At 41.3% G+C, this 19675-nt stretch overlaps 1 protein-coding gene across 1 annotated transcript in view; it reads right to left on the reverse strand.

Moving 5' to 3' along the window:
• Positions 1 to 1841: 1841 nt before the first annotated feature.
• The window catches only part of LOC133966150 (guanine nucleotide-binding protein G(i) subunit alpha-2-like), a 47346-nt gene continuing 29512 nt past the window's right edge, over positions 1842 to 19675 (reverse strand). The window contains exons 2-9 of the mRNA XM_062400929.1: positions 12757 to 12799; positions 10128 to 10269; positions 9551 to 9711; positions 6471 to 6599; positions 4419 to 4548; positions 4081 to 4234; positions 2895 to 3107; positions 1842 to 2784 (exon numbers count right to left, since the gene is read on the reverse strand). Of these exons, the coding sequence (XP_062256913.1) occupies positions 2917 to 3107; positions 4081 to 4234; positions 4419 to 4548; positions 6471 to 6599; positions 9551 to 9711; positions 10128 to 10269; positions 12757 to 12799 (950 nt within the window). The 3' untranslated portion in view covers positions 1842 to 2784; positions 2895 to 2916. The remainder of the gene's footprint in view (positions 2785 to 2894; positions 3108 to 4080; positions 4235 to 4418; positions 4549 to 6470; positions 6600 to 9550; positions 9712 to 10127; positions 10270 to 12756; positions 12800 to 19675) is intronic.

The raw sequence follows: 19675 nt of genomic DNA on the forward strand, positions 1-19675 counted from the left end.
TCTTTGTATTGTTTTACAGTATTTACAAGTAGTGGTTTGTTTTTAGTATAAATTACATAATGTCCCTACATTCATTTATTAATATTTGGCATATTTGGAGTTTTGAGTCATGGTATATCAATTTGGGGGCAAAACGTGTGTTTGTGTGTGTGTGTGTGTTTTTTCTTTTCCAGCATTAACACTGACCTCATCAGGATCAGTGGACCACATAGAGACCAAATGTCTAAATGAGGCAAAACATCATTCCTGAGGTGTTGCTCAATGGTAGTGGTACGAGGTGAACTATGGTCAGGTTAAGGTTGGGGTGAGGCATGAACTGGTCATGGTGAACTTAAGGGATAACATTTTGATAAGGCTGTTCACGATGAACGAAAGTTAATGCCAAGTCCTAATAAGGATAGAGGCGCAGACCTGTGTGTGTGTGTATGTGTTGCCCTCAACAAATGTTCTCAGGCATATTGACTGTCCTGTGAACACAAAAGCCCACTGAGCTCAATACACTCTGTTCATTAGGTAATGACATTAAGCTATTTTGAGGTAAGTTGTGAACAGATGTGTCTGCAGATAACATTATACACTTAGAGAGGTTGGGCTCATTCGGTGTACAGTTAGTCAGCTGCTCTCCTTCTCTCCATTCCCCTGATCAAAACATTAAACTTGATCTGATAGAATTCCTGTTTGATTGTTCGTCCCTCATCACGTGTTATTCACCGATGGTGTCCCTCTGTCTTTGTCCCTGACCACTGAGGTGGGAAAGACTCTGGAAGCAGCTGCACTGACAGAAGACAGTAGTTTGCTCCTCAGTCACTGACACACAGCAGCTGTTCATTTAACAGAAGAACTGCAGATAGAGCAGCAGTTATAATTCATGTGTAGGTAAAAATCAGTGGTTCCTGACTCGTTGTTTACATTGTACTGTCCTGTAACTTAGTCTCTTTGTTGAAGTTAACGGAGCTAAAATGAGGCTTTTCCAAGCAACTTATGCGTTGTAATTAAAGTGTCCACTAGAGGGCGCCCACAGCTCGTCTAAAAACTTCAATAGAAAGTTATGATTGAAGTTGACTTGTGTTGAGATGATAAAACTGAATTATCTAAATATGCATTTAAGAAATGTCTGAAGTTACACCATTAGACTGGTTAAATGTTTCAACCGCTGGTATTGTTTTTTAATATATTTTTTATGTCTAGTAGTTTGCCTTTATTTGCTTTCTCTGTTTTTGTAACCCGTGGTAAGTGTTTTAGAGCATCGTAAATACTGCTATACATAATGATTGTTATTATTGGAGTGTTTGGAAAATGTAATGGACACTGGCTCCTTTGCAATTTTAGATTCATGTTGTTCTCTAGGCTCAAACACCAGTGACAAGGGCCTTATAAGAAAAAGCTTCACCTGAAGACAACTTGAGGAGGAACTCATCGCACAGCTCTCTACTTGTGTTTGAGAACAGCCTCCAAACCAAGTGAACCTGACATTCAAGTGAATAACATCTTTTATTATTGGGACCAAACACCAGGGCTGTTTATATGACGTGTTCCTTCCTGCACGGCTGAAGATGGAACGGCTGAAATCTGCTCCCTCTCCAGCCTCGATTTACTTAAATGGTAGAAAACTGCCAGACTCCTTATGAGCATAATAATACCTTTTTGTTTTTGGAAAGTTTTTTTAACCAACTGTAACCACATTGTAGTTGTGTGTGCAATCTAATCCCCCTGTGTAACGACAACACAAACTAACGTGTGAGAGTGTCAGTGTGTTTCAACCCTAACCCAACACAAAAAGAAAATACTGCAATAAAAGACATAAAGCATAAAAACAGAGAGGAAGAACAAGTGTACAAGAGTCAGGTGATCTCTACTTTTATTTAAATTAAATCATATAGGACTTTTAAAGCATTTTAATATTTACCAAGAAAACACTAACCTTTTTTTTCTGAATTAGATTTTCGTCTGTCATTAATAATCACTATATATTCAGAGGGTGCTAGGCAGAGAAACAAACAGAAAACCTATCGGCGCACAGGTGGTCAGACAGTACTGAAAGCATATCTAGGATTCGGTTGTAAACAGAAGTCAAGGCACAAACATACTGCAACAGACATGGTAATGGTACTATAAAAAAGTGAAAGAATGTTAGGTACACACATACTTTAAATATCAGTTAGGATTTCATTTCTGCCTGCATGTGAAGCCATGTTTTTTTTATTTTTTTTACTTTTTTTATTTTTTATTTTATTTTGTAGGAATGTTAGATATTTGTGCAGATTACAGAGCTACTATTTGCCATGTTGAGTCATGCAGAACAAAATGCGGTCTGCCTATGAATGATGAACTTATGTAAACATAAAAAAAACAGCACTTTTCCTCTATCAATCATATTTTCTGTCCCTGCCTGTGCTTCATGTCTTAAAAAATAAGCTTCATGTGATTAAAAGTTTAATAATTTGCACATCAGAATCTCTAAAAGTTAAATGAATTCATTTATATAAAAAAAGTTTTCCTTTGCCTCCTCTAGTAATTAAAAATAAAGAAGAAGAAAAAAACAGAAAAAAGAACAAAAATAGAAAATAAACGTTGATTCTTTTCTGTGGTCAAAGCCCAAAGAGTTAACGATACGAGTGACTGAATCAGCAACTGTTGAAATTCTGCGAGGCCCGTCGAGTTATCAGTCTCTTAGGTGTTTTTATCAAAAAGCAGATCAAAGCAGGAATCGTGGTTGGCCAGTGCAGTCATTCATGATGTGTGTGTGGGTTCCCCCGTCGTGGTTGTTAGAACTGTTCAAGTAATCTAATGAAACACAAAAAAAGACACAAACAAGTCAGTCATTTTCACACAAGATCTATTTTGTGACATGCTAGAGAACTGAATCCCTGTCAGAGTATTTTCTCAGAGCGCACCTTGACTTTCTCAGCTGTGTTATTAGAAGAGGCCACAGTCCTTCAGGTTGTTCTTGATGATGACGTCGGTGACGGCATCAAACACAAACTGCACGTTCTTGGTGTCGGTGGCGCAGGTGAAGTGGGTGTAGATTTCCTTGGTGTCCTTCTTCTTGTTCAGGTCCTCGAATTTGGTCTGGATGTAAGCCTGGGCCTCCTCGTACTTGTTGGGACCTGAGAGGAAACAATGGAGTGAAAAGAGCCCAATGAAAAAGAATACAAAATAAAGAGGCAGTTTCACTTTGTTTCTAACCTATATAGACCCATTTCAGGTTTGTGTATCACGCATATGACCATTTCATATGAGCCACAATTTTCACTGAACAAAATATTAATCACTAATACTTGGAAACCCAAATTTAACAACTAAAGCATTTCCAAATTCCTCAAAGTCTGTTCTGACCATCTGGATGAAAGAATACTGTTTGTTTCACGATTCAAAGGATTTTAAAGCTTTTGGATCACGTGGTGACTCTGTTGCAGAATTATTTCCAAACAAGCTTAACTCTGTCACTTTGATGCTGCTAATCACAGAGTGTGGATCAGGAGTGAAGCTGAATCATCTTCATCCCTCCTGGTGGCCGGGTACAGGATAGGTTATAAATCCCACCTAGTCCATAATAGATGTTGACGTTAAAAAGAAGTTTCTTGGCATCTAAGTTAGTTTCATCACAAAGGAATATGTTTAATTGGTATATTTGGTTTTAATACGTTTTTTGATGCTATAAAACTTGGGCACAATATCATGATTGACAGCTGAGACCGGCATGTAATTGGTCCAGCGAGTGTATCGGCGGGACCTCTGGGTTTCGGCTTCAACCTTGTGGGAAGTAGAGCCATGTCATCCATATCTATACAAAGTGTATTTACTTCTAATACATGAGACGCACTAACAGAGACTAGACATAAGATTTGTGACTGTGATTTCAGGAACAAAGAACTGGTAACAAACAAAAGTATCGCAGCCGTTTAACAGAATATTTCCCTCGAGTTTAAAAACGATATTTTAAGGTATAATTCGAGTTTGCTCAGACTGAAAATTGCATTTTCAAATCAATGAAGCTGTTGTAAAAACACCAACATGAACGGAAGCTTTGTAAATCAGACAGCTATGGCCTCTGTGTGAATTGAGTCTTTGATACAGTACCAGTGTACTCAGGGAAACAGATGGTCATAGGGCTGTGGGCAATCTTCTCCTCGAACAGATCCTTCTTGTTGAGGAACAGGATGATGGACGTCTCCGTGAACCACTTGTTGTTGCAGATGGAGTCAAACAGCTTCATGCTCTCGTGCATCCGGTTCTGGGTGGGACGCGCGCAAATGAACAGAGATGAAGAGATTATTGAACGGCACAACTAGGCCACATAAAGGAAATGAGTTTGCTCAGACGCCAAACTCCCGCCCCATTTGAGAATTATCCTGGAAGCGGGCTTGAGTGGGAAGCTATTGATTTGAAATCGAAAGAGAAGAAGCATTTTAAGTCACCATTTCCTCATCCTCGGCCAGGACCAGGTCGTAAGCACTCATGGCGACACAGAAGATAATGGCTGTGACTCCCTCGAAGCAGTGGATCCACTTCTTCCTTTCTGACCGCTGGCCACCAACATCAAACATCCTACAAACACACACAAAAACACAGTTTTTATGAGAGAGGGCGGATGGGAGTATGCACAGGAGGAAAACACTTTTCAATATGACAGCCGTGCCAAGCAGCTTGAAGGAAATGTGTGCGCTCTCTCCCCCCCGTTTCCTGTGAATACAACTCTGCTGCTTCCTCTCTTCTGGGCAGGGAGCTCGCTGCACAGGTCTCATCACTTTCCTGGCATCTGCCTGCATTTGAGTACACTGCAGTTGCTGTGGTAACAGGCGGGCTTAAGACATGGCGGCGACCGGGCTTTCACTCAGATCCTATGTGACTTATTCATGAAGAAGGAGGGAACCTAGATGGATGAGCTCAATCCAGCTGCAGCCAGATTGAACATGATCTCTGTCTAATACTGAAAGCGTCCACCAGCAGTGAAACTTCTTTCTTCCTGCCGAGCATTTCAGAGTGTTTGGTTCATTAGAGACGAACCTCGACTCTCACGGACAGCGCAGCTTTGGGCTGAGTAAGCAGAGCTCATTAGAACAGTGCATAGATCAGACTGTTTACTTCTACACTGTGATCCAGAGCTGCTTACATAAGTGAGATATACCACAGCTGCACAGAGCTGAGGAGACTGCTGGAGGTAAACATATGCTGGATGGGGTTTATGTCTTCCACAAAGAAATAAGATATATCAAGAGGTAATTAGGAGACTGATACTACACGCAGACACTCAATAGACTTTTTTATTACACATTATCATTTCAACTGACTCATGTAATGAACTTAGAGTGAAGTCTAAGTAAAAGCTTTTTTCAAGAAATATCTTTCCAAACAATTTCCTTTGCTAGCATTAGTTATGGATATTGTGTCCAACTGACATGTGTGGCTGTTTGTGTATGTGTGAGTCTGTGTGTGTCACTGTGTGTCTGTGTGTGTCTGGAGGGGGACTACAACCATCAGATTGTATTTTACCAATGTTTAACACTGTTACTAGCACATGAACACAAAAACATTTCCACTGTGAGGAACATTTGAAGAGGGTTATAATAATCAGAGGTTGTATCCCCAAATACATTTTTAAAGTAACTGATGATTTTAATCCTGCTGTAAAAACTTTACAGAAGAACTTCCTGTTGTTCCTCTTATGCAGGGGAAGAATGAGCTGTTTAGGGTAAATGCAACTCAAGCTCAGCTGCTGATACAGAGGCTGATGTCGAGTAACAAGGAAAGTTTTATTGAAGGACTTTCCAAAAAGAGAAAGTTACTTACCTGTTACAACTTAAGTAAATTTATAAATATGTGTACATGTACCGATCAATTTACCTCAGATAATCTTGGATGGCAAAATTCTACAATTACCCTCATTTTGAAGTATTGTTGTTATCATAGAGAATACAAGGCAACAGCATGAGCAGCCATTTATTCATTATAAAATTTGAGATTTGAATGATTTCATGTTTGTGGGACATTGATTTAAAACACAGTGATGCCTTTAAAAACCTGTTAATTGTGTATATCCTTATGTGGGACATGTTCCAGAAAACTGTCAGAACCTTTCCGACCCGATGATGAATTTCAGCAGATGATCAGAAGCCTGATTAAATGGCTGCCGCCCCCTGCTGAGCTGAGCGGAGCCTGACCTCGTCCTCATCCTCACTCCACTTTAGCTTTGTGATGTCTAAACAGCTGCTTCACTATGAAACATATGAGCGGAGGTGGTTGCTACATGCAGTAAAAGTGTTGGTTGTTTTACACATCACTTGGTCAGGTTAGGGACACATGGGTAATTTAAGTGAGAGAATAAGTCAGTTGTGGACTTTTGTAGGTGAAATTAAAGTGTGAGCTTCAAAGTGTGACCAGATGCGGTGATTGAACCTCCAATAACACAAGTTGTGTTTCTGAAGTCAAGCGTAAGTAGATGGAAACACCGGGAAGAGGAGACGTCTTACTTGAAGTGCAGGTCCTTGAAGGTGAAATGTGTTTCCACGATGCCGGTGGTCTTGACCCGAGTCCGCAGCACGTCCTGCTGTGTGGGGATGTAATCCGTCTTGGCTATCCTCTCCAGGTCATTTAGGTAACTGATGGGACGACACAAACATATCACAGAAGTGTGGAATGAACTCTGTCATCCTCTACTCTCACAAGGGGAAAAAGATCCAAAGCTGCAGTTGTTGTTAAGATAAGGTATGAGGGAAGGTCGCCTCAGGGTCAAAGTCTCAACTGCTCCGTCACACTGGAAGTGGTCTGATGACGGCGCTCTGAGTCGCCTCACCCCTGTCAGTTTATAATCACATTACATGGGGTGTCAGAGTCATAGAGCATTACAAGACTGTTTATTTACCTCTGCTGACTCCATGACAGCTCACACAGCCACCCTGTGTCATCTTAGTTTAAAATCACCACCCCATCTCATTTTTAAATATTAAGGAGTCTTAAATAGGTCTTAAGTGATTTGAGTGAGTCTGTGTATTTGTTTAAAAACTAGAATTATCCTCAGAAACTTCTGCCAGTGGAAACACGTGAAAGCCGTTCTGGTAGTAGCAGTGTATAATTTCATTAGTGATCCTTGTCGACAACCACAAATTTATGTAATATTGTTGATGATGTAATCACTAAATCATGCCGAGTAGAGACTTAAAATGCTTATGAGCAAAATACTTAAATCACCTAATGTGGCTTTGGAGACAGAAAACAGTGTAGTGGACAGCCAGAACACAGGAATCAGTTGTAAAATATTAATACAATAATAATACATTGTTCTCCTGCAATAAGGGAAGATGCTGGACGTGAGAAAACAAATGTCTGAGTCAGTTGCTCCGAACATTTTCCAGAGGTTTTCCTGGCAACTTCCTGGTAAGTAAGTGTCAGAGTGAGCACATTGGAGAATACAGCAGGAAAATTCACAGAGGGCGAGTCGATAATGTTTTTCACACGTCACAAATGCAAAACTGAAAAACACATAAATATCTGAGGATGAAAAAGCGGTGCCATACACGTAGAAGACGCCAACGAAGATTTTGGAGTTGGAGAGACAATGAGAGCTTTTGACCATATTTTCAACATAATCAACTGGATATAAAGTCTGTTGTGTAACAAAGTGTTGGTGCTGAGTGTAATCCCACTCAAGCCAAACAGTGTAGATATCAGAGCCTTCACATCACTACTTCGAGCCAGTTTAATCATAATCCCTCTCCCAACGGAGAGAAGGAGATTTAGGCAGCTTTTGTCGCCCACTCTACACATCAGATTCTAGGACTCCGCTTGATTTGGCCGTCGGCTTTATAAGCCTTGACGGTTAATTGAATTTTGACAGCTTACACTCTCAAAAGAAGAAGAGAGAACGTGAAGGTCGACTACAAACCCTGTCAGTCCACTGGAGACAACATGTACCCAAAAGGTAGAGGGAAACTAGAGTAGACGTGTGCAAGCCATGAGCAGTGAATATTGTTGCATACAAAAAATTTGTTTTCTTTTTACACACACACACACACACACACACACACACACACACACACACACACACACACACACACACACACACACACACACACACACACACACACACACACACACACACACACACACACACACACACACACACACACACACACACACACACACACACACACACACACACGAAATGGTTTTGAACGTTTACTTAAATAATGTCAGCAGGATCCTTTCTTTTCACCGTGTACAGTGCAGGTCCCCCTCTATCAAAGCTAGAGAATGAGAGGAGAGATCTCTGTTAATGTGAGTTGTGCCTTCTCACTCTATCTTTATCTCTCCCTTCTTCTCTCTGGCATGTTGTGATTATAGTGGCTGAAAACAAACACAGCAATATCGCTCCCCTTGGAAATAAAAAGCCGCCTTGACTGCAAAGTAATGATTCGAGAAACACCCACCTGACAGTTTAAAGCACAACCTGGAGGTGTCATTGTATTGTCAAAGACCTTGTGTATTACACATTAAGAGCAGTAAGGTCCTGCCGTTGTTTGTGAGCAGTGGACGACGCCGAGCCGGTCGGAGATCAGAGTGATCCCCAGCCCTCACCTCCTCCCATCAGTTACCTCATTCTCTCCCTGTTATTATGCTGGTGCATTAGAAAAAAGCACGGCCAACAAATGCAGCACTCAGAGAAGAGGGTAATTGAGGTAATTAACAACCTGCGGCTGACGGCGGCCACATTGCTGCAGATTAGCAGCACGACAGGTCTCAAAAGTAAAAGTCAGCGGTTAAACAAAACAGTAACGTCCTCTCTATTAATGACTGTAGCTGCTCTCTGTGGATTTCTCCTCACTGGTTAATGTGAGGAGGCAGAGAAAAGTAGTGTGTTGACATATTAACGACGTGAGAAATGACTGAGACACAATCCAGCACAGAGAAAACGTTCGAGGCAGAGAGGAGAGGCAGATGTGGATGAGGAGATGGAAGAGGAGATGAAAAGTAACGATGAAAAGATATTCTGGAGGAGGTTGAAAGTCTATTAAGGCTATGATTATTTGTGAACAATAACAATTTATTTAACTGTACTCTTAATGTTCTCTCTAGAGTGGAGTAAAGTGTCATGACATCACTCAAGTCCAGTTAGCAGGGAAAGTGCAGATCTGCATAACATTTTAACAAGCTACTGTTTGTGTTGTATCAAGTGATTATATGTGTTTAGCTCCAATATGACACTTTGAATGCACACAGATAATTCACTTGTTGAGTAGCTAACCCTAAATATTAAGTATTCCAAGTAGTTTTAACATTATTTTACTCTTAAACAACATTTGATGAGTTTGGGAAACAATAATTTCAGTTATTATTTTAACCCTAACCCTAACCCTGATATCACACATCTCAGGCTCCTTTCTGCATCACCCCCCCGGTGTAAACTTACAACACAGCAGTCTTGACTCCAAAGGTAATAAAGGGCCATTGATTTGACTGTAGATCCTAGCACAACTGTGTGCAGTATTTTAAGATGAGACACATTAATCCACAGCAGGATCTTGATGTAATTCTGTGTTATTAAATCACTCACTAGGCGGCGGAGTCGTTGAGCTGGTACTCTCGGGCCCGTGTGAAGCAGATCTGGACGCCGCTGTCGGCCCAGAGTCGTTGGATGACGTTGGCCAGGTCTTCAGGCAGCATGCCCTGCTCCTCCGCTGCTGCGGACAGGGCAAACAGTTGGCGAGCATCGTCCTGGCAAGGAAAGAAAGACACAAATAAACTCACATATGCAGTCATAATAGTATGAAGCCTGAAAAATGATTTATATATCTACATGAGACAAAGCTGTTAAGCACAACACTGTAGGAAGAAGCTTGATTCCACGTTGGCAATATTCTCCTTGTTTCTTACAATGTTCAGAAATAATGGACCTGAATACATTTTATTATGACAAAATATGGAGTACTTTAAAGTTTATAATCTTTAACTGATAGTAAGATTAAATTGTAGTTTTTAGGGTATAAGTTTAATCCAGTATTCTCCTTTTTGCTTTTAAGCTTGGACAGACTTTCTGTGTCGGGACATGGTATTCACATCCTGGTTTATCAGAGGGTGACCATGGATAATGTTTATGCATTTCAGTGTCTACTTTACTGTTAGAGACCTACCGCTCTGGAAGCTTCTTCATAGTCGATCTTCAGGTTTGCCATGGCTTTGATGATGGCCATAATGGACTGGATTGTGTTGCTGTAGACCACAGCTCTGTACTGCTTACACTCATCTTCTGAGTATCCATCCTCGTGAATGATCCTGATTTCGGAGAGAGAGAGATAAAAAGGAGAGGCTGTTAAAAAACATGGAAACATATTTTTTAAGCCAGATTCTAAATTTTACAATAACACCTAATCCTGAGGTCATTTAAAGCGACACCCTTATTAGGGAGTGGCTGCGGCTCAGGGGTAGAGCGGGTCGTCCGCTTATCAGAGGGTTGGTTGTCTGATCTCGGGATACAGCAGACACACCAGAGGACACAGACGAAGAAGTCAAGAGAGTTTGTAGGGATAAGAACTGACACCGGTGTCTGTGTGTTGTCAATAAAATCATGTGATCTCCGCAGCGGAGTAAATACGTCACTTCCTGTCTCTGTCACTGCACATTTTCAATATAACTCTAAACCTGGATGAATTGAAAACCCGTCATTAATGCTTTCCTGTGGCTGTCACTTTTCTTCGAGGCACATTTCATCCTTTCTTCATAACAATATATTATAGTCAGAGGATTTTTTGAACATTGGAACAGGTTGAGTTTCCTGTGATACTCACATGGTTTGTGAAGCATTTATCCTTTTGTTTAAAATTAGGAAAAGGAAAATCCTTCGCATTTCATCTCTGAGATCTGTAATTTCACCATGTTACAGAAGAGGTCGTGCAAAAGAAAGATCAAATACTCAAGTAAATGTATTTGAGTGTTGTCTACATGCATTCTAAATGACTGACATTTATAATGTCATAGCAGGAAAACCACAGGTGTCAAGAACTGCGGAAATTAATTTAAGTAAAGATCTAGGGCCATGGTATGTGAACTCAATGGCAAATAAAAATGTCTATTCAATTACAAACATTCAAATTCTAAAATATATCTATTATTCCTCAAATTAAATTATCAAACCCTTGTGATAAAGAAATTGAAGCATGATATTTTATAGTTTAACTAAATAAAAAAAGCATCCACATATACTGAACTTAAATTAAGAAAATAAAACAAATATTTAAACATTTTAATATTTGTGCATATTGGCAAACAATGATCCCAATATGTCTATCAGCTGACACTCTCAGCCAAACAACATACGGTCAGGGTATAGGAATAAGTTGGTTCATATTTGTATCGGCATATCGGCCAAAATCTAATATGGTGCATCTCTAATGTGAAGTAACATTCAAAAATTAAAAATGAACCAGTGATGTACCCTGGAACCAGTCAAGTGTACTGACATACTGTATCTGCATTCTGCACAGTGACTCGATGACTCCTCCGCTGATTTAATGAATCCCTTAACAATTGTTTCTTACCTCCATAGGGCTTGTGATAATGTTCATGCGGCATTGACTTCTAATGTCCTATTTCCAGCATGTTGCCTTTGAGCCACGGGGTGTCTAACTCTTTACATTAGTCACCATATCAGTGAGCAGGAAGATTCCACTTATCAGACGAGAAAAACCCCTGTATAAAAAACGCTGCAGCGCAGAGGCAGATGCAGCTCGTGTGTGTGTGTGCGTGTGTGTAGTGTGTGAGAGAGACAGTAGACTGTTTCCCAATGGAAACTACATTGCAAGACCACATTTAGTGGATATACCTTCTTTCCTTAAATTTGAATAAAAAAAATAGGCATGAAAATGATTTACATTTTCTGTAGATTATGTGTGAAATAACCTAGTCGGTTTAGTCGGTTTCCAGCTGATCCAACTGTTAAACTGGTGTAGGGCTGAGATAAACCCTCCCACATATGATCTATTTCAGACATCTTCCGTCCTGTCTTGTGTCGCATGCCTTTTTCCGTGACAGAACAACAGTTAACAGTCCCGATAGATAACACTGTACATAATAATAACAATCTTTATATTAGGGCCTCAATGCGACTAAAAGCGTAGCTAATACAAGCCAGATATCTGACACAGGGGTTTCCTTCACTGCGACTTTCTCTTGTGCTGTCACAGCAAAGTGTCTTAGGAAGTGTCTCAGGAAGACAGGAAGTAAGATGATGACTCACTCATTCATTCATTCATACCACTGAGCAGTATCTTCAGTGCATTTAGTCACATTCTGCATATTTGAGCTTCGCATTTTCTACATTTTGACCCATTTCTAAATATAGATGATAATTCTTGGGAACATGGAAGCCAATAAATATATCATTATGTCGTGCAATCACTTCACAGAAAAGGATCTGGTTTACACATAAGGGTTGAAGGAATCAGCTGAAACGCTGCTCATTCAGTTTGAATACTTAGCCGAACTGCGTGGCATGAGAGCTGACTAAGTTGTTACTGTGATTACTGTCGTTAAGACGTTCTCGCCGACACCAAGTGCACATATATGTGAGTCCAGTGTGGGATTCAAACCCAAGAAAGTCCCAGGGAGAAATCTTTGCCATATGTTTGTTCTAGTATCCACAAATTATTGCGCTGCTATAATTCTTCTATTTGATCATGCAGTTACTACTGATCTTCAAATCACTGTTGTTGTTTTTTGTCAGACCTGTTGGGTGGAAAAGCAAAACAATTAGCAGTCACTCACTTCATCTGCTTCACAATGGTGCTCTTCCCTGACTCGCCAGCACCTGCAGAGAGAACAAAAACAGGCAGAGGTTAAAAATACACTCCCGTTAGACCAGACATGTAAACAGGCAGCCAGCTTGGCCGCTTCACATCTGGAGCTCCCCCCTCTCCATCTCTCACTTCCATCCTGAACCAGTCTACTCTTTCCTCTCACCGTGAACCAACAGGGATCGTGCCTCTACAGCTATAACCCAGACATTTCCAACTGTAGTCTGAGTTGAAATGGCAATGAAGCAAAGTCTTTAGTTCACAGTGGAAACATCAGAGACACTTTGAACCTCTGAAGCAACGAAACCCACCTGCCACCCTATCCTCCTCTTCTTCAAGACAAGTCACTTTATCGTGGTCTACATTTTAATTGAAATGTCTGACAGGGTATGGGGCCTTTTTTTTCTTCTTATCCAGTGCTATGTTTATTCTACCAGCCTGAGGCTACCAGGGAGAGCTCATCTGCCACAAGGAATTTAACACTACAGACATACAGACACATACACCCAGGGGTGCCTGTCAGTGCACTCTCCATTCGAACTCGCCCAGGGTGAAGTCTCTCTGGGATGACCCTCAAAATACACTACTACACAGCATGCAGCACTCACATGCACTGAGAAGCCCCCCGGGTAGTAATGGGCAAAGATAGTTTCCATAGACAGCTGTCAGCTCCTGCTCCTGCATGGTCAATGAGCTCAGACTGGCTAATCAAGCAGAACAAACAGTTTGCCTTGAAATGAAGACAGTTTTAATAGATATCCCAGAGCCTAAAGGTGTCATTAGTGGTGTGCTATGTGGTCAGAGATGTAATGTTTGTGTCCGGGGCCTGAGCGTGTGGGGCCAGGACACTAGGGTGAAAGTGATTTTCTGTTTTCACGCAGAGGCATTGTGACATTCTCCATTTTGCATCCACCACATGGTTCTGGAGTCTCCGACCAAGTAATCTGCAAATCAAACTGTGATGAAGCGCACGTCCATCTGCCGCACAGTCTGTGGACAATAGTGTTACACCGGAGGGAAGGTGGGAAAGAAATGCTCTCTCTGGCTGCACTGTATACATTGGATATGAATTAAAAGTGTAAACATTACTTCTTAGAAAATAAGAAACAAAACAAAAACATTGTGGAGATTGCCCTACATTTGATATAAAGCAAATTCAATATTTAGCAGCGCGTAAATCCTGCTTCCCCCGCAACCCTCAAATGATAAGCAGTCAAACTGATGGATGGATTTATCATATGTGTCCAATGAGCACCATTACCATGGAAGCCATGTTTCATCTTATTATCTTTGTTCATCAGCAACATTACAGAAAAATATCCATCCATCCATAGGTCAATTATGTAAGGACATTTTAATTAAAGGGTCGTAAGGAGAGCTGGAGCCAATCCCATTGATCGAGGCGGGAAAAAACAATTCACGCTGGGAGCGGATCCGGTTAAATGGGTTAACCCACAACTTATTTATAACAAGGTGAAATAGAGCATTAGCCTTGACAGAGGTATGCACTCTCTGATCAGCCTTCTACTTCTACTTAAGCTGGTTAAAACTACAAAAGGCGGTCAAACTGTTTCTTCTTAAACCTCTTCACACTTACGCTGCATCTAACTGTGTCTTAGGTTTAAGAACTAATAAAGGATATTAATAATTTTGCATTAAATATCAGGAGGACAACACAGCAAAAGAGGGTTGGCCAAATTTGTCCCAAGAGCCATGTGCCATGTCTGGTTTCAAACTGGGAGAGCATATTAGACTTGTGTGCTGACACAAACACACACAAACGCAAGCTCTCCTGATAGTAGTAAACATGCCCTTTGGAGTTTGTCCAGTGAATCTGAAGCTAATAACAGTTAGAAGCGAGCAGTGAAGTTTGGCACATTTCTCGGTGCTGCTGCTGGTTTGATTAAACAAAAAGGTAGCAGCTCTTTTCACTGCACAACACAAACACAAATACAGATCATCTCCAGGCAGACTGTGTGTTCTCAGCATTCAAGCATGTCCGTGTGGAATCTGTCCGGAGCAAATGATAGGCCTGCTAAAAAAAACACTCTGTTCATCTGCCTCTGACAGAAACTTTTATGTGAGAATACTAAACGCCAAAGAAATGTAGAGCACAATAAATTAGGGAATATACTAGGATATTATTTGTACAGCAATTTACTAATGCTGCAGTACTCGTAGTTCAACAACGTATATAGACACATACAGAGGAAGTGCAGGCCTGTGGTGCAATATTTGTCTTGAATATTTTATAGTTGCTAGCCGGTATTAAAGGCTGCCACCAACTGTACAAGCACATTTACTTTAGTAAGAATGTTTTCAGAATCCCTGCAGGGGTGGACACACTTTGTTTTAACTAATAATATCTTAGCTGAACAAACAGGACTGCAGAGGCGCGCACGCACACCTGCACACTTGCATGCACGCACATTATTATCATCTTTGATTTTCCTACAACGAGATCAAAATATCTGCTATGAAACTGACCTTTTTGGGGAAAAATATGACTGAGTACACATACCATCATCGTCAGATCTCACAGAGTAGGGGTAGTAGCAGACTAAGCTTTGTTTTATATGCTCTGAAGGAGAAAATATACTAGGAGAAGGAAGAATAACCATGGAGACATATTATATAGTAAATATAGAACAAAGCAGCAGAGAAATTGTTAATCTCTCTGCAACAGTCAGGAAATTACTGATTAATGATGGGGAGGACCAACATGGAGACGGGTGCCAGGGGGAACCAGTACCATCACGATTGACTGGGGTCCACCTGCAGCAGGACGGGGCCGGGTGTCTAACCCATGATGGACAGACTGTATTCACAGGTGGTGAGTGTCACTCTGAGGTTTTCCTTTCCTCTGCACATGACGACAGCAAATACAAACAGGAACAGTTCTAATCAAGTCCCACATGACCACACACACGACTAAAGCAAACCGTACTTTCATAAAAGGAGAGAATGCACTGCTCCCACAAAGTGTGTTGTTGCAGTGGTGTACGCGGCACTTTCATTAATTTAATTGTTAGAGAGCAGATGAGGGAAATAACCCTTGCCTGTATTTATAGACGACATGGGACCCACAGATTTTAGCTGGGGCTTCATTTGGACTCAAATGAGTTGTAATTGGGTGTCTAGCTTTGTTTGAGGAAGTGCAGGTCGCTGCCGAGGGGCCCCTTGGTATGAAAAACAATTATCATTGTTGTACCAGGGGAAATCGCTACGTTCCGACTGTGCAGGTGGTTTTTGTGCTTGGGTACAATTATCCAGTATGAGATCCTGCACCTTTCAATGTGTTTGCCCAGCAAGGATGTGCCTAGCTTGTGGCTTTCAAAGGTTAATACTTTACAATAATTTTACCAGCAGCAGAGCGACTGAGTGTTCACCAAGAACCACTTTTATCTATGTGTTCTATTTTGATGTAATAGCTAGTTTGCTGACTGTAAAGTTATTTGACAGTTATTTCAGTGGAAGGGAAGATACATTTGATGTTGTCGGCCTTGAGAATAAAACATATTCTTGTGGCTGACAAGACTTCACATTATCTGATTTACTGCACAATCATTTTAATCTCTGACTTCCCAGACAAAGAACCCACTTACTCCGTTCAGTGTTCAGGAGTCTGGTGTGAGCATTACAGTTTTCTACCTCTGCTTTATCAGACATAAGAAAAACCTTGTTGCCTGATTGGTCTCGAGGTTAAATATCTCCACATCAAGATGTTTTCTTGGCAAACTTGGGGTCAAAGGTCAAGAGACAAATTCCTGAAGATCTGCTTTATTCAGCAATTTTCACTGATTGAATATCTGAAAATTACGTCCTAAAGAGGAATTTGAGTTTTCTTTGAAGGAGAGATTAACAGAAAGTTCTGACAGAGCTTTATCTACTCCCACATTTAACGAGTGATGGAATTAAATGAGACAAAGAAATGTGCCGGCCTGCTCCTCTGTGAGGACTCCTGACATGCTCACACAGTCTCCAGAGATTTGTTATCCAGTTAAGCATGATGAAAATGACAAGTCCAGATACAAAAAGAAGACATTTCAAAAGGTCCTTCCCACTGTCCTGTGTCAAGACTGACAGTCAACACCTGAAAACGACTGTTATCGTCCTGCAGTGCCGACACATTGCATCAGCATCCTGCATCCACAGCTTCATCTAGTTTAAAATGGAACAGTCCAACTCCACTTGTGTTAAAGCTATACTCTGTGTGAATAAGTGTGCATGTGTTTGGAGCAAGTGTGACCCATCCTGGTGGGACTGGGAACAAGACACAAAGGCAGCAGTGTGGGTGCCTGCAAGCTGAGAACACAGGGCCGCTGTTGATGCTTAGACCTGAACCGTTCCAATCTGAGCTATAGCTCAAACGAGTAACTCACACTGCTCCACCTCCTTTCAGTCAGCCTGACAACTGACCTCGCCACCCGCAGCACATCACTTTATGGCCACTAGCAAAGAGTAAATGAAACGCTTGTGGGGGTATGACTGAGGAAGCTTCATTTCACTGCAGATGAGAGGAACATGTGTTGAACTGGGAAATACATTAAAACAATAAATACTTAAATAACAAAACCAGTGCTGAGAGGGCTCTCAGTGCTGATGATTCTGACAAACTGTTTTAAGGCATAAACTCAATGACGATAATATAAAAAGAAGACTGGAAGGAGGACACTTTGACATTTGAGGGTGATTTTTAGACAACACATCAGTTTCAGGGGGTGTCCTGATTTCAATTACAGGAGACGATCAACCAATCCCACAGACTAGAGTGGGATTCGGAACTCAACCGAGCCCGAGAGAGAAAATTGCCGAGCCTGACCAGAACCTGACAGTCTTTCTGCGTTTTGTGTCAGAACCCAACCAGAGACCAATGTTTTCCCTGTTGTTTTATGTGCAGCTTAAAAACCAGAACCGAGCAGTCATTGCAAAAATGTTTGTCCAGACCTGGCCCAGTTGGGTATCCACAGACTAGTACTGAGACAATATGTACAGAAGCCTCAGGTTTCATTAAGATTTCTTCCCTCTCAGATTGAGGCCATTTCTCGCTCCCTGGCTGATACGCGTTCAGTAACAGCTTGGCCTTAAACAGAGTGTGGGCACAATAACTCAAACACAATATAAAATAATCCATTTCAACAATCGTGTCTTCTTGCAGAGATATTGTCCTACATTCCACTAACTGCACACTGTTTGTGTTCATGTATTGTGTACAATAGGGAGGAGTGGGCTGTTTCATTCCTCTCCCTCAATGTGTTGCATGCACTCCTCTTTCAAACATGCTTGTACAAGCTACACAAAATATCCTAAATAACACTGCCGGCCTCTGAGTAATTACTGTGTTGTAATTGTGGAGCCATTTGCACTGCACCATCAGGCATGCAGTCATTTTACTGAAAAATTATTAGAACTTTTGGCTCGGCTGTGTGAAAAATGAATGTCACATGCTTTAATGAGACAATTATTTAAGTTAGTCCTAAGCTGCCAATAACTGAGTTGCAAACAAAGCGAAAGTTGAATAAAACATCGTCAAGAGCAGGAGAATATTCCGCCAACTACTAAATCTATAATGAAACGGCCCTCTGGTCTCCACTTCAGTGCAGACCTGATAAATAAATCAATGTGTGACCTCAGTGGTGACAGGCCGCCCCATGAATATCAAATATGAACTGGCTTTCAAGTTGAACTCCGAGGCCAATAGAGGCAAACATTGGATGTCATAAGGTTTCAAATCAATATCCACTCAGAGACACAGAGAGTTAATGCTGTTAAGTCCACTTTAACTTGATTTTTTCTGAGTACAGATAAATATGAGTCACAGTGCAAGAAAGGCTCGTCTTATTGTTAGACATCGTTTCTCACCCACTTGAGACTCCTCGTCCTCACGGTCTCTTTTCTCACTCACGGCAGCCTGAGACACATTGAGACTCCACTAAATAAAACAATGAGACGCTTGAATTCTTCCCACTAATATACAGTACACTAAGCATAGAGTGGAAAAGTGATAGGGCGGTTTTCACGCCAAGATGAGAACCTAATTGGAAGCAATGGGAATATAAGAAAACAAAAGGTAGAGAAGAGGGGGGCAATGTTAGAGGGGAAAAAATAACAATACAAGTGCTGAGACGGCAACTCTTCCTGTAGGAGGATCCAAAGAGAGGACACAGCCTCAACACACTGAACTTTCGGACACATCTCTTACATAACAAAACTGCCTTCATCACTTTCCCATCTCCCCTGGGCCTCACTCTCTTTATTCTATAATCTAATTAATTACATTTTCCATCATTCCTTCCGAGTCTCTCTCAAACTCTCCTCGAACGCCTGCCTCCACACCGAACGTGAGCGGTCCGAAAGCGCCTGTCCCCTCGCAAAGTGTTGAGAAATGTGCCAACCCAGACCCTAGACCAGAGGTCCTCAGAGAGACACATGTGCCACTTCCTATTCTCAGATCCAATCAAGGAGGAAATAGAAGCAGCTTGCAAGAACATGTGTACACTCGTGAATGCAAAGACACATGCATACACATTCACTGACATATCTGTCTGTTTGAAAGACAGCGACGGACGGATTCAGTCTCCTCCAACAGATGGTTACCGCGCCTCGGGCAACGAGCAAGTCTGGACAGCAGAGTCGCAACTGCTGCCAAAGCAGAGAGGAATAAGACGACGAGAAGTCTTCCATCTTTATGTATATCGAGTGCATGCGAGGCAATACTGATGATGGTGGTGGAAGGAAAGAGTATTTTCATTTCCTTCACATAAGCCATTCGATGACGAGTCTCCTTAAGGATGCACACTCCCTTGACAAATTACAGGCCAGAGTAAAATATCAATAATCCATAAATCCTGACAAGCCTTTACAGTTTTAAGAAGGCATTTCCTCGATGG

This window comes from Platichthys flesus, chromosome 2 (genome assembly GCF_949316205.1).
Source record: "Platichthys flesus chromosome 2, fPlaFle2.1, whole genome shotgun sequence".
NCBI classification, from domain to species: Eukaryota; Metazoa; Chordata; class Actinopteri; order Pleuronectiformes; family Pleuronectidae; genus Platichthys; species Platichthys flesus.